The 15,154-nt window shown below is 41.9% G+C and overlaps 1 protein-coding gene across 6 annotated transcripts in view; it reads right to left on the minus strand.

The window, feature by feature from the left end:
• The window catches only part of SRBD1 (S1 RNA binding domain 1), a 124,602-nt gene extending 111,081 nt beyond the window's left edge, over positions 1–13,521 (minus strand). Inside the window, exons 1-10 of one of the 6 annotated variants that reach the window (XM_059841204.1) lie at positions 13,158–13,521; positions 12,103–12,206; positions 9,804–9,978; positions 8,407–8,508; positions 7,085–7,161; positions 6,506–6,671; positions 5,181–5,531; positions 3,537–3,703; positions 2,254–2,371; positions 1,965–2,103 (exon numbers count right to left, since the gene is read on the minus strand). In XM_059841204.1, the coding sequence (XP_059697187.1) occupies positions 1,965–2,103; positions 2,254–2,371; positions 3,537–3,703; positions 5,181–5,531; positions 6,506–6,671; positions 7,085–7,161 (1,018 nt within the window). In that variant the 5' untranslated portion in view covers positions 8,407–8,508; positions 9,804–9,978; positions 12,103–12,206; positions 13,158–13,521. Of the gene's footprint in view, positions 1–1,964; positions 2,104–2,253; positions 2,372–3,536; positions 3,704–5,180; positions 5,532–6,505; positions 6,672–7,084; positions 7,162–8,406; positions 8,509–9,803; positions 9,979–12,102; positions 12,211–12,939 lie in introns of all 6 variants that reach the window. The other 5 variants (XM_059841202.1, XM_059841203.1, XM_059841201.1 and 2 more) reach the window with 5 other exon arrangements.
• Positions 13,522–15,154: the final 1,633 nt, after the last annotated feature.

Genomic DNA, 15,154 nt, shown 5'->3' on the forward strand with positions numbered 1-15,154 from the left:
ACCAGTAACAAATGCCTCAGACCAAACAGCAAGAATCCTAGAGCTGGTAGATGCAGCGTTAATTGTCTCTCTGTCTCTGAACATGCTGCTGTTCACTCAGCTGCCTAACAGACAGCTTTATTTACACCATTTTAACAGCTTGCACAGCTTTACCTATTCATGGAATCCAGAATCCTGCTTTTGATTAGGCTATAAAGTTACACCCTATAAAAAAATTTATCTTGCCCCTTTTTAAGACGAGGAAGCTAAACTTACCTGCCAGAAAAAAACAAAAAAAAAAGTGAGAATAAGAATATATTATTAAATGGCTAAACTTATCAGAAGTTATAAATTTGGATTCTTACATCTATGAGTTACTATTTCTTATGGTAGAAGTGATGTCAGAATTCAAAGCTAAGGGAATCTGAAGACATGCATCATACTGAACACAGACTGAGGCACTCAGGTGGATTATTTGAATGAGACCGCATAGGCCCAAACAAGTCAGAATTTGAGAAATAATCAGAAAGTTCCCATTCAACAAGCACCACTCAGACACTTTACAGTGTCCACCAGCACATGCTTGTATATTTAGAGAAATTTTTGACAATGCATACAACTAAAAAGAACAAAGTTTTCTGGTTAGCTTGCTTCTTTAACTTTCCAATGTCAGGCCTTGAAACATGAACTGCTGTTTTTATTTCAGTTTATTTTTAGGATAAGTTGAAAAACACTGAGAATTTAAAAGAACCAAAGTATTAAGATTTTATGAAAACTTTTCTGAACTGCAAATGGCTCATTCTTTACAAAAAAACCAAAACACTCTGATCTGAAGTTGTATATAAGCTGTCAAACTGGCTCCCAAAGTGATAAAAGTGACCCAGTTCACAGATGTATATAACTTCTGATGTCTTTCAAAGGCAGACGATTATATAAACCTAAGCATTATTTTTAGCACAGAAATGAAAATAGGTGTACTGGTTTCCAAAAACTAATGTTTAGGGTGCCACAAACAGCACTTCCTTTTGAAAATACTCTAAATAATTTATCTGAAGTTTCACAGAGAAGATTTTTTTTTGGCTCTTTCGACTGCACCACAATAGTCAGATATATGGCTGCAACACTTTGCTGTATGAAGCAATGACATATGCTGAAATGCAGTAATTTAATAACCGGAATATGTGGTAACTGATTTTCATTGCAAAATTATCAGAATTTTCTAAGTAATACTTAGATAAACTGAAGTGGGAAAAGTAAGAGCCAGCCTTACTAAGGAGGTTCAATATCTTTCTGCTGAAATTCAAAAAGTACACGTTGGGGCAGGGAAGAATAGCAGTACATCTCTATTTTAACATCATACAGAAGGCTGCAGCAATCTTCACATTTTATTGTCAGAGATTGCCCCCTACAGATCCACCCATAACTGCATTCACATAGACACACAATTCTGCAATCTATACATGACAATCATGCTGTTATAAGTTCTTACTCAAATTACAGAAATTACCTCTTCTCCAATCCCTGCTGTCATTCAGACACAAACTCTCCTGCTCACTCCCAATCCCCTAGGCCCATTTTCATTAAGATATGCTTTGCTGGGTGACATATCCTTCTGTACAGACTATGAGCATAAACCCCTTGTACAATCAGCATTGAATCTTCAGAAATACAAGTAGAACAATGGAAAGGTCTCAGGTGTGTGGTGTGGTTCCCTCTCTTACCAGTAAACACAAATGCCAATTATAAGGTTTCCAGATTTGTGTCATTTCTTTACCATAGTTATTACCATTTGCAATACAAAGAGAGAGGAAAGGCTGAAGAAGAGTCATTAAATGTGTTAACATGTTATCACGTGTTGCTAAAAGCACTCTTGAATTTCAAGTAGTTGCCTAACTACCAGCAACATAAGAACAATTAAAGTAATTTCCCTCTTAAACATTTTCAGACATTTAGAACATTACTGGTCCAAGAAGCACAGCACCTACCTTTGGTATTGGGTCTAATGTAAGAAAAGAGATTGAGTTCCACAGGATTCTGCAGGAGGGAGAGAGCAGCAGGTTCTAATCCCAACTGCTTGGCCCTCTGGGCTTTGGTGCCTTTACTTCCAGTTTTATAAGGTGCAGACTTATAACAAAAAGAACAAACAAAACAAAACCACTTAATAAAAAGCAGAGAAGTATTTCAATCATGCTATGCACTTGACATTATGCACTATCCAGTAATGCAAGATTACATTCAAACTAAGGTTGATCTGAAAAAGACTGGAGTACTGACCACATGGTCTAATTCTTCCAAAGTTCTACAATTTAGCAATCCTTTTAAAAGGCAACTGGATAACTTTCCTTCTTTCTTCAACTTCTGTATCATTGTATGTGTCTTCTTTGCAACAGTACTAAAATGCAAGAGATAAGTGTTAACAGTTACATTTCACAGTGACCTCGTCTATTACACGGCTGAAACTCTCTGAAACCCCTGAAAATTCTATCTCATGTTAACCTTCAACAAACCAAGTTGATAATTTAAAGGTTTCTAACCATTTTTCTCTCTCTTCAGGTAGCTCAAAACTGTATCAAAATATCCTGCGGTAGTTCTAAGAAAAATCATCAAGTAACACTGATAGTAATTACTGCTCCACACATTTCTGTAATACTACTGGCCTGGAAGCCAAATAAAAAGGCCCTAGAATAAATCCACACTGATGATGCAAGATACAGATACAATTTACAGATACAATTCATATCAAAACAGTTCTGCAGCATCAAGTACAGGCTACCAGATTTAAACTCCTGTGTCTTCAGTAAGATACATGGGAGCAACCACAAGCAGCAGAGGTCTTTTGTTACTATTTAATTACTTGTTAAGACAAGCACTGTCTCAGGCCACCTTCCCTCCTTGAAAAGGATCTCTTGATAGGGGTTAGCAGGGAGTACAAGGAGGACAACTCCAAGTTGACTGAACAACTGACCAGTCTGTTCCCCTGCCATCTCAAGAACACAGGGTCGGTCAAAAGTAAGATGGAATGAAAGTAGTCTCATCCATTGCCACAAGTTTTGCTGATCATTTCTTTCCTGCAGTGATCTGGGATAGTTTAACCTCATCTCCTGGTACACCCCAATCTAAGAAGGGCTCTTCACTAGAAGGTTCTCTGATCCAAGCAGGGAGCCAAAGGTTCTTAGTGATTCTAAGTGAGGAGCTTCCATCTCATCATGCTACATATTTCCAGCAACTATTAACTACTCTTTAAGTACAAGTTTTTCTGTGCAGTTTTAATAAACTGCAAAGAAATTAAGATGTTAGTTTTTCTTTGGCAATTAATTCTAGATTTCATGTTACTTAGAGAAAAAAAACAAAAACAACAAAAGACCCAACCTCCCAAAAAACCTAACAAAACCCCAGATAAGTATCAAGCATAATTACCTCAGTTTTAAACTATTTTCTTTATTAGTTCCTTTACAGTTGAAGTGTGTACAAGGAGGTAAAACAAGGGACACAGGAGCAGCAGCCAGCTGCTACTCAGCTCCCACCCAGATCCCTCCTTGTGCTCTTGACTCACTCACCGTAGCTCCTCCAACGCGTGCTGCACTTCCCGCAAGGCGTCGGCCTCCAGGTTATTGATGAGCTCCTTTCGGTACCGAGCAATAAAAGGAATCGTGTTTTCCTCTTGAAAGAGCCAAATTAAGTTTGCACACACCCATGGTTCAACATTTGTTATTTCTGACAAGGCCTGTCAAAGGAGAGAAAAAAACCCAAACACAACAACCAAACACATTTAAGAGAGATGGTAGATTGCGTTAAACAGCCTCTCATTTAACATTCAAAACTACTCCCAGAACATTGCACTGGCCAGCAGACACTGCTGTCCTCCCCAAGACAGGATGTCAGGCTCCTCATGCATCCAGCCACTACACCCAGCATTTCAGAAAGAAATGCAGCAACCAATGTTTCCAGAAAATTGTAACCACAGTAAAAAATGCAGGAAGCAGTACCTCTTGAGAAGAAAAAGAAAAAAAAACCTAAGGAAAAAAACAGCATCAAATCAAAATTATAAAACAAAGCAGAAAGAGCCGTTTATGCTGTTATGTGTCTGTACACAGCAACTCAGAAAACTTGGAATTTTTTTTTAAAGCCAACACTGACATACCTCATGGTTCAGCTAAACAAACAAAACCCACAAAGCCAGAGCTGATCCAAATCCCACTCAACCAGTAACAGGAAACTAGCAATACTACTGACAGTGTCAAGACAAACCAAGCCTTGCAAAGCTAAACATGATGTTGTACAAATTGAGTTTTCTAAAGTTATAGGGTATCAATATGGAATCACTGACACCCTATACAAGCATCTTATCTCAGTAACATTTTAACCACCCTGATCTGCTTGCACTTCACTACAGTAGATACTGTAGAGGGCTGATACAAAAGCCATTCAAAAGTTTCCTTCTGAAACCTAGAAATATAACACCGGCACAATCATATTCACTCATTTTAGAGCACACATAAGGATCAAATTCTCCATATGTATTTCCAGGAATACATGAGAAAACCCACAAAATTTTACAGCTTTCTCAAGCAGACTGTACTAAGGATGATGAATACAATATGTCCTATCTATTCCCATTCTATTCATATTAAAATCTTCCATGATCACACCCAGTCTTCCAGCACATGAGCTATGCTAAAACTGCCTCCACCCTAGGCTTCAAAGTTAAAATCCTACAAAAACAAAGACGATATCTCCCTTATTGTCACTGTTGTGTGAGGAATGCAAATCTCCTTCCTTGATAGAACCATAAATTGATAACATTCTCAAATGGGTCTCTGCAACTAAATGATCCACACTGACTAAATACTAAGTTGTAAAGCTGCACACAAACATCCCTAATCTGTCAGCATCCCTTCCTGTAGGCATTTCAGCTGTGTACATCCACCAAAAACCCCATGTGCTCATACAGGAGAACCACACAAACTGTAACAGGTAAGCTTTGTTCTAAGGACACTCAAAGTCACAGATATTAGAATGATGTAAAAGTTTGATGTTTTAACAGTTACCAACCAACATCTATATTTATACACATTTTATGACAACCTAAGCAGAGGTTAAATGACAACTTCAGACGACTGAAATTGTATGTTAAGATTGCAAGTGCGAATTATGCAGGAAATAATTTCATTGGTACCTCAGAAAAGGAAAAAGTCTCATACCTGTACAATATCCCAGTTCATTTCAAATTCTTCTTTTATTTTCTTGCCTCCCAGGTTTTTAACTGGCTTTCCTTCAGGACATGCATTCAACTTAATCTTTTTAGAGGGTGGTTCATCAAATGCAAACTCTTCCTCGCATTTCTCTTGTTTCACTACAGGAACACTTGTTGAGGGTTTTTCATCACTCACTAAACTGCTTTGGTTTCTCCCTTGGAATGAATTTATTTCCATTTTCTTAGGCACTTCTGGCGTTCGATTTAAACTTTTTGGTTTAGTGCCTGCATTTTCTTCCTTAGGTTTTAGAAGTTGCATTTTATTATCTTCTACAGGTGCAATAGGCAAGGATACATCCTGCCAAAAAGACATTAGAACCATATTAAGCACTGACTGTTACAAAGTGGTTCAACATTTCATTTAAACTCTAAAAAGACTTGCTTGCTACCAGGTATCATTTTCCCAAGTAATGTCTCTGGCAGCCAGAGACACCAAGCCAGAAATCAAGAAACCTAAAATGTATCTTGTATGGAGGAAACAGTACAAACACAGCAGACCTCTGATTAAGTTCAAATAAAATTATCCTGCAAAGAATTTAATAGGACCTTCCTTCAGAAGACACTGACTACAATCTTTGCCTCCATTCATGTCAACAAAACAGGAAACCACAGGGCAGGGAAGCACTTCTGAGGTGTTAGGTTCCCAGCACAGGAACTGGAACTGAGATCTGGTCTGCCAAGATACAGTTTAACCTTGGACAAGCCACACCTTCTTTATTGACTTTCTTCAGAGATCAACCTCAGAAGTCAGAAGGACTGGCTTCTGCCATGATGTGATACAGAAGTATCTAATTTTCAATATAACTCTGTTCTATATTAATAATAATAAAACTGCAATCCTTGGTGGGTTGAACACCCATACAAGGAAATGTAAGAACAGGCTGCCTTCTTTTGGTGGTACCCATGCAAGGAAATGTAAGAACAGGCTGCCTTCTTTTTGTGGTACCCAAACAGTGAAAAGGTAGAAGACAACAAAGGTGCAATACCAAAACCAGAGAGAACAGAGGCATTTATTCATTTACATTGTTGAAAGATATCCAGGGAAACCACATCTTATTATCACTGGCCAAAATGTTCAAGGAGGACCCTTAGATCATGGATGCTTCAATGCAAAACAAAGCCATGCTTGTCCAACATACTGAACAGTCACAGGAACAGTGGAATTTTATCAGCTGAGGAGACTCAGGCAATCAACTGAACCAGAGTCAGAAAATCTGCTAATGCTACTTCCCAAGAGCAGTAATCAAATGTCTCTCGCTTATAGATACTCACCATTTCCTCTTTTATTGCTACCTTCTTGACCATTTTCCTGGCCACAGTTGATCGTGGAGCAGCAGCTTTTTTAGTTTTTGCCTCAGTTTTCGATGGCAAATGAGGTCTCCTGGCAATTTTGCTTTTTGGCTCCCATTCCTCCTCTTCCTCCTCTGATTCAGAGCTCCTGAAAAACAAATGAATCAACAATATTGCTTATGAGAAGAATAAAAAAATACCTAAGTGAGCTAGTCTTGAGTGGGTTTCGGCATGAAAGAAAGTGAACAGGAAAAATTAACAGAAAGGTAGACTCAGATACAGGTCTTTCACACTGCTGCAGAGCAAATGGCTTAAACAATCTACCAACTTTTATCATGTATACAAACATCATACACATGCATCTTTGGACAACTGGCAATTCAGTTTCATCCTATCTTCATTATGAGCATGAAGAAGCCTAAGTAAGCTGTATTTTATAACTGAAGTTTTGTGCACGAAAACTTTTAAACCAACTTCTCAGAAACTGATTTTGTTCTTATGCAATTGCTCATGCTTAGCATAAAGCTTTAAAAAAAATCCTAAGGTAAAAAATGATCTTACGAATTAAGAAACGAAGGTAGTTCTTCTGATGTAGGGGCTTTGGCTACGCATTTCACCCTCCTTGGTAGAGATGACATCTGAAACAGAGGAAAGAAGAGAGAAAGATAACTTGGTTGAAGCTGTATTCTCTTCAGCTCACTGTCAAATGTGCCCTAATAATGTCTTCAGCAACCACAAAAGTTTCCTCTAAAGCAAGTTTGGTTTTCTCAGTAACCAAGAATTTAGGCCACAGCAGCACACATTCAACAGTCTTTTCAACTAAGCAAACAAACCAGCAGCATAACCTCTCAAACTACTTTTCTCTTCACATGGAGGTAATTATTTGGCTTGCATGTAAAGCTGTTCTAGCAAAAAAGGTACTGGTTTTCCCATCTTATTGGGTGTCACATATAGTATGCCAGTCTTTCCTCCATCCATTTGAAAAGCAGAGCAACTCAAATTAAAACCTAGTAAAGGGAGCTCACATGTGGTTTTGATGGGACAGAACAAGGCAATTGTCCATTTTCAGCTAGATTTTTGTATTTAAAGACTATCTGTTGCTTGCATGCACGAGAGCTATTACTTTGAAGGAGGTGCACCTTGGAATACAGAAAGTGCATAAAACAACTACCAAAAGTAAAAAGGGGAGGCACACACTTTCCCCTGACCCAAGATTCATACCTACAATAGCTGTATTTCAGTTAAACAGTTACAAAATTGATTGGGCCCATGGATTTCAATAATCATATTTAGCAGTCTTAGTTAAAAAATGTTAGGTATCCTCAAAATTTTACCTGCCAGAAAATAAAAATTTAAAAAGCAAAAAAAAAATCTTGTAATTTATTTCAATTGCTACAAAATTCAGAAGCATATTTTACCTATATCTGGTACAATTTCATCGTTCTTCACATTTTTATGCCTTGACCTTGATCCAGCCTTACCACTGCAGTGGGAACCTTAAAGTCCCATGTTTGCACAATACATACCAGATAAGCATTTTCCAAAGTGCCATTTAACTCAAGGGCAAAACGCCCTTTAATTCAACTTCATTCTGACCTCTGTTCAAGCACTAGAACACACTTGTTATTAATGGCTTTCAGAAATTTTTCTTGTAAAGCAGCACAAAAACTTAGATGACAATTTTCAGTACTGCAGTCAAAGAAGCAGTATTGAGGGTCACATCAAAAAGTACCATTGGCTCACTTGCAAAGCACCTTCTTGAGCTACAATCTTGGTCAGTAACAGGTCAGCATTTCTGTGCTGTTCCATAACATGACTGGCTGTAACACACATCTACCACAGAAAAACATAAATCTCCAAAGAACATGACAAATATTACTCACCTTATCAGCTTCCCAGGTGCCTTTTCACTGCCAGTTCTGAGACACCTCCAAGTTCATCCAGCCACTCTTCTTCTCTGTGTTCCTTTGCTCTTAATACCTGAACTGTCATAATCACAGTTCTGAATTAATTACTTATTTACTCACATTACTTCAGAGGCATGAAAAGAATGTTTGCATTTTTATATCATACTTCAATATGTGAATGGGAGATACAAAAAATATTAAACACCAGTATTTCTAAAGTTAGGTAGCATCCAAGCCAGATGGATCCCTGATCTACTTTTTTGTAGGTGCTGGGACACTTCATGCTTCTTTTCAGCTAATACAACTAGCCGGGTTTTCTAGGAAAGTGATCCATTTTTAAACACTCTAACCAGCTTCTTCATGGCTAGCCATTAAATCACTGCAAGCAAGAAGGTAAAGACCAATATACATGGTCTCTTACCTGAAGTCAGCATTGCCACTACTGAGCAACACCACTCTAAACATCCCTGTCAGTTTAGAACACTCAGCATATAGCATGAAAGTTTTGGAGCCTACCCAGAAGCCCAGGTAGAAGGAAAACCTCATCTGGAAGGTCCTTTTTTCTGCTAGTATTTCCCCCCTCACCTCAAGTGGCTGAAGGTCTCAAAATATCTCAACATTTGTGTCATTAAGTAAGATTATGGCAAGAGTAATGCTCGCTTTATAAATTTAATTGCATTTTCTGACATCCAGTACTGGTGACCTATCTAACTCTCCATTTCTGCTGAAGAATAGGAGATGAGCTCCTTAGAAATTCTCCATGAACACCCAAGCTGTGGTCAGAAGCCAAAATGGAGTTCTACAGCTGAAAATAAAAGCCATTACCAAAAAAGCATACACAAGATAAATATCAAGCATGGGGTATCACAAAAAAAAAAACCCCAAAAAAATCATATTTCCACTTCAAGGTGGGGTTAAATTATAACCACCTCCCTTTTTCATAATGAATACAACATATATACTTTCTGTTTACAAAAAAAAAAAAAAAAATTGGAACCCACAAAAGTACTTCTTGTTTAATTTCAAATTGCCAGACAGCTGTCTGCTAAATTTTCCTCTTGATACGCCTGTGCTGGGGTGTGCAAACACCTACATTTAATGACTAAGAAAAACAGCCCTTCCGTGATTCACTGCAGAGGGGGAGGCAGGGAAGAGGATGAAAAAGAAACAAGTCTAAATGCCACTGATGAGAGAGAACTAATACAGAAAACAAGCCTGAAGACATTCCCTGAAGTGAGGCTGGAAGACTCAAGAAACAGGCAAAGGCAAATACTGTTAAGTCCACATGGGGCATCTACAACACTGCTGCACTGACAGGAAGCTACTGCCAGCTCCATGCTCCACCTCTGAGGTGATACAGTCACATCCCCTACCTGGAGTGTTGAGGGAACTGGGAACAGCTTTATGCACCCTTCCACAGCATGCTGGGATCAAGCCAGCGTGAGGTTGGCCACTTATCACCTGTTATATTTTCCAGATAGACTGCCTTTAACACTTCCTTCTCTGTCAGCTCCAGTATTCCATATTCCAGTAAGAGTTGGTTTCCACCTCAAGGAAAGAAATTATAGTCCCTTCCAAATCCAGAAGAATCACACAGCTGTGGAAGAGCCAATTACAAAACTGAAAAATTAAGAGTAACCTATTTATACCAGTCAGGTCATTTTACCTTCCTGTGTCTGCATTCAGTTTTGCTGTACCTCGTCACAAATGTATCACAGATGTTCAGGGTACTTGGTGTTTCCTAATCAGCTGAAGGAAGTAAACACACAGTATCCAGAATTGTGCACAAGTTATCCAGGCACTCTGGTTAGGATTTCACCAGCTTGCAATTGTCACATTCAACTCCAACATGCTCTGCTCTAGCAGCTCTTCTCACACTGAGGCTAGTAAACTTCTGGCCAGTAACCATCAGCTAACACACCTTTTCTTATTTTATGTACACTGTCAGCAACCTTTTAATTTCTGACAATGCTGCTCTTTAAGAAAAACAGTTCTTATCTCACCAACGATATTTTACTTCCATGAAAGGCAACATGAGCTAGGCCCTGGAAACTTTGGCCTTGCCCACATACTTAAACTCCTGACTGCTGTTTCATTTCAAATCTGTCTGTGTACAGATTTGTACTATACCCTTGATCCTCTGTTCAAGGGAATCAAAATTCACCTGCTTGTCCATGTCCCAAATGACAGCATGAAGCATCACTGCTTGAAACACACCTTCCATCACTAAAGCCTGGCTTCTCCACGAAACTCAGCAGTTACAGCATGTTCTTTGAAAGTACCTTCCAGGTAAAAATTAGAGAAATTCATAGAACTATTATCTTATCCAGTGAAGAAGAGCTGAAACTATTGAAATCATTGCTATTGTAGATAAATATATCTGCTAGGTTCACTCTCCAAATAGTTTGGCATCAGTTTTGTTGCCAGTTATTTTGTTCCTACCACTTCTATCCTTTGCATCCAATGCAGAGCTCCACATCACAATTTGGATGGCTGCAAATAGTACACTTCTCCCTGCTTGTCAGCTACTCACCAACAGAAGGCTACTGTACAGAATCTTAATACAGGTATGCACAAAACACACAGCAAGGAAATAATCATTTCTCTGGTGTCTCTCCCCAAACAGGTCTAGGCTGCACACAGAATATAAGTAGACTGAGGTTTTAAAGACCTTATTATGTTAAGGAGCAATCTAAATCTTATTTAGAGACTGTTATTCTCTTTAATCTCCCTATTCATGCAAAGGCACAACCCATTAAAAATAATTTTTTTCTTATGTGAATCCAGGTGGCATAAGCAACCCTTTGCAGAAATCAAAGTTTAATAACAGTTTAAAAGTAATTAGTTAAAAAATTCTCACTCCCCACCACCATTTGCCCAACTCCCCCAAAAAATCCCTGCACCAGCACACACCTCTTTTAAAACTCTATCAGTAGAGCAATGATTTTTCAGATTAAAAAATAGTCCTAATCGATTTTCCTACCTGAAGGCACAGGATTAAAAAACAAAACAAAACACAACAACAAAAACCAACCAAACAAACAAGCAACCCAAAACACCACCACCACCATAAATACACTAGGAAATTAATTTCATTTCAGTAACTGCAACAAGCCCTGTCCAGCGGAAAAGCACACAGAAACTTCTGAATCCCTTTTCCAGTTAATCCAAAGCAACACATTCCTTACAAAACAGGGATCCTTCTATGCAGAAGCTCCTCAAACTTTGCTCTACAATCTTTGCTTTTCTGTCACAAATAAACGAGCAATAATAATAGAATTTCGCAGTTTAGCTTCTTCTTATGTCTAACAATACTAGCCAAATCAGCATTTATAACATGAAGCACCTGGAGCAGGACAAAAAGAGCACTATACAAATCCCATATGACAAGGGAATTTTGGAGCATTCTAAGTAGAAGAAGAATGGCCTTTCAATAATTATAAGGAGAGTCTCAATAGGTTGATTTTGTTTGTTATTTTAAGATATCTTCACTGCAACAACATTCTTAGGAAAAGAAATATCAAAATGTGAGCATACAGTCAGCAAAAATGGGAAAAGATGCTATGCAGACCAATAGTAGGGACTTGTATGGACATCTTCCTGTCTCTCCAGGTTTTTATCCTGTAGAGATAAGTCAGCTGAGTTGTACTTCCAAATATAAATCCAACTTACTGTAATCCTCTTGAGGTTAAAACCTTGGAGAACTCCCAGACACTCTTGCTCAGAGAAGCTAGTGCAGATTTCCAAGGACTTTTCCTGTACAAAGCCGGTCAGGCCTGCCTGGGGAAGGAGTTGCAGACACAATTTAGAATCCTCCAGCACTAACTAGAAAATTACAACCACAAAGAAACAGAGAGACACACAGGGTACACACATACACCAAAACAGTCCTCAAATCTAACCAGAGAGGAAAAGGTGTAAGAGCCAGTAAGAACACCACCTACTGTTTTTACTTACAGAAGTACCATCAAAAAGGCAAAGCACAAAGACTGTGCCTCTAGAAGGTGCATCCTATCCCATGCCTGTTCCTATAATTAATGGTACCACTGAGGAAAAGGAACAACCCGTGTTATGCAGCACCCCGTAAATGAATCAGAAGAGGTCTGCCCAAGAAAGGGAGGGCACAAACACTTTTCATGCATTTTCCTCATTCCATTGCTCTCAAACCACCTATGAAGACATTATCCAAAATACGGGCATACTGCTTCTGATGCAGCAACAGTGCAGTCATTCCTTTTCTCCAGTCCACCAAACCAGTCCCACAGAAACACATCCATCCTGGTTCATTAAATGGGATGTCTTCACTCCCAAAAGGATACGGAAAACACTTCTCTTCTGCATGGCTACAACCCAGCAGTTTATCACACCAGAACCCTTATTTTGGAGGCTTGGAGATCGAAGGGGAGTTGAGAGCAAAGCATTGTTTGTTTGCTTGGTGACTCACTACCACCCCAAATCACTGCTTCTCGGCCCAGAAATGGCACTGAGATGAAAATACACTTTACGTACTCCGAAGCCCTATTCTCTCCCTGGCGACACCGATTTCTTCAAATATGCTGACAGCGTTCAAGGGAAAGGGCTAACAGAGCTAAATGCCACCACCCTCGCCGCCTGGGAAGGGCATCAGCTCCGTGGGAGAACCACGGGAATGTGCCACCTCTCAATCGCCTTCCCGTCCCGCTCCAGCCTAGCCAAGGGCGCCCGCCCGCATCCACGGTCCTGCTCACCCCCTGGCAGGGGTCGGGCAGTTCTCTCCCCGGGCAGAGGGGCTGGGAATGAAGGGAGAAGAACAGGCTCGTTTCGTCCTGAACAAGCGAGACAAGAGCGAACCACTCGCTTGCCGGGCGCTGCGGCGTGGCACGGAGGGCGGCGTGGCACGGAGGGCGGCGTGGCACGGAGGGCGGCGTGGCACGGAGGGCGGCGGGACCAGCACGGCGCCGCTACCCGCCCTGCTTCACCCCCAGGGAGGGGCGGGCAGCTCCCCCAGTCGTTACTCCCTGCTGCCGCCGGCTGCCGCGTTTGAAAGGGCCGCCGGCGCGGCAATGGCGGACTCGCCCGCTCGAAGCGCCGCGGGGCGGAGCAGGAAGCGGCTGCCACGCCGCGCCGCAGGAAGCGCGGCCGGCCCAGAGCGGGGCCGGGCCCGGGGCCGCCACCGCCACCGCCCCTCGCACCGCCTCCCGCACCGCCTCCCGCACCGCCTCTCGCACCGCCCCTCGCACCGCCCCTCGCACCGCCCCTCGCACCGCCACCGCTGCCCCGGGCAGCGCCCTCGCTGTCCCTCGCACCGCCCCTCGCACCGCCACCGCTGCCCCGGGCAGCGCCCTCGCTGTCCCTCGCACCGCCCCTCGCACCGCCCCTCGCACCGCCCCTCGCACCGCCCCTCTCGCTGCCCCTCGCACCGCCCTCGCTGTCCCTCACACTGCCCCTCTCGCTGCCCCTCACACCGCCCCTCGCTACCCTTCACACCTCCCCTCGCTGCCCCTCGTACCGCTCCTCACACCGCCCCTCTCGCTGCCCCTCACACTGCCCCTCGCTGCCCCTCACATCGCCCCTCGTACCGCTCCTCACACCGCCGCCCCTCGCTGCCCCTCTCGCCGCCCCTCACACCGCCCCTCGTACCGCTCCTCTCGCCCCCCCCCGCCGCCCCGGGAGCAGCCCCGGGAGCTGTCAGGGGTGAGGGGTGGAGGGCCAGCGACCCCGAGCTGCCCCATGGCGAGAGCATCAGCCGCCTTTCAGTTAAACCGAGGACAAAGGGCAGCGATGCAGGAATGAGCCGGTTCGGTTCTGGGCGAATGGGAGTTCGAAAGGTGTTAGCCAAGGAGCAGGGTTTGTTCACGGCGGTCTTGGGAAGCAGAAGTCGTCGTTGTGTGAAGCTGAGATCCTGCCTCAAAGATGACTGCCGAAGACGCAGAAATAAAGACATGCCCTTTCAGCCCTCAGAGTAGACAGGAGCATGTAGATAGATCCCAATATACATGGGATACCCGGGTTCTTTACCCACGCCCACTAAAATTTGCATTGTTTTTCCTTAAAAGCATTTGCACACTAGTGCTGGAAAAAGTATACAAGGATTAGGTCCCTGCCTTAAAATTCCATCTGAAGTTATGTTTCCCTGCAGTCTCTACCTATGCCTGTATCATCCATATCTTCCAAGTTAGCGTTCAGCAAGGATCCTGCGAGGTCTATCTCATGCAAAAAATTTAGTGGGTGCTGGCTTCTGAAGCCATCACCAGAAGCATGGAGCAAGCACACTGCTACATTAAAGCCGCCTTTCAAGCTTCCATTACCCTAAAAGGTCTTCTGCTTTGTATCATAAATATTTGTAACTTGTGGTCATAACTATGAGCCAGCTGTCCTCCAGCCTTGGAACAGCAACATCTTAAATGTAACTAAGGTGCTATAAACTTAAATAATTCATAATTTTTCATCTTGACTTTATAATAAATGTGTGTTTAACAGTCTGGAATGGTTTTAAACACAATAATGTTCAATGCAGTGTGACTGCTCCCTTTGTATGGAGTTTACCTGACCTCTTTAACTTTCAGGGGCCTGGAGAGAGACTTATGCACGTACTTGTCTTTATGCATTGGGATGTACCACGGGTGCCAAATCTTCAGCTGATATAAACTGTCACAGCTCTGTTGATTTAAATAGGGCCTGTGATTTACACGAGTTGAGGATCTGACTCACAACCTTCAATAGGACTGTTCACATATTTAAAGGT

This window comes from Haemorhous mexicanus, chromosome 3 (genome assembly GCF_027477595.1).
Source record: "Haemorhous mexicanus isolate bHaeMex1 chromosome 3, bHaeMex1.pri, whole genome shotgun sequence".
NCBI lineage: Eukaryota > Metazoa > Chordata > Aves > Passeriformes > Fringillidae > Haemorhous > Haemorhous mexicanus.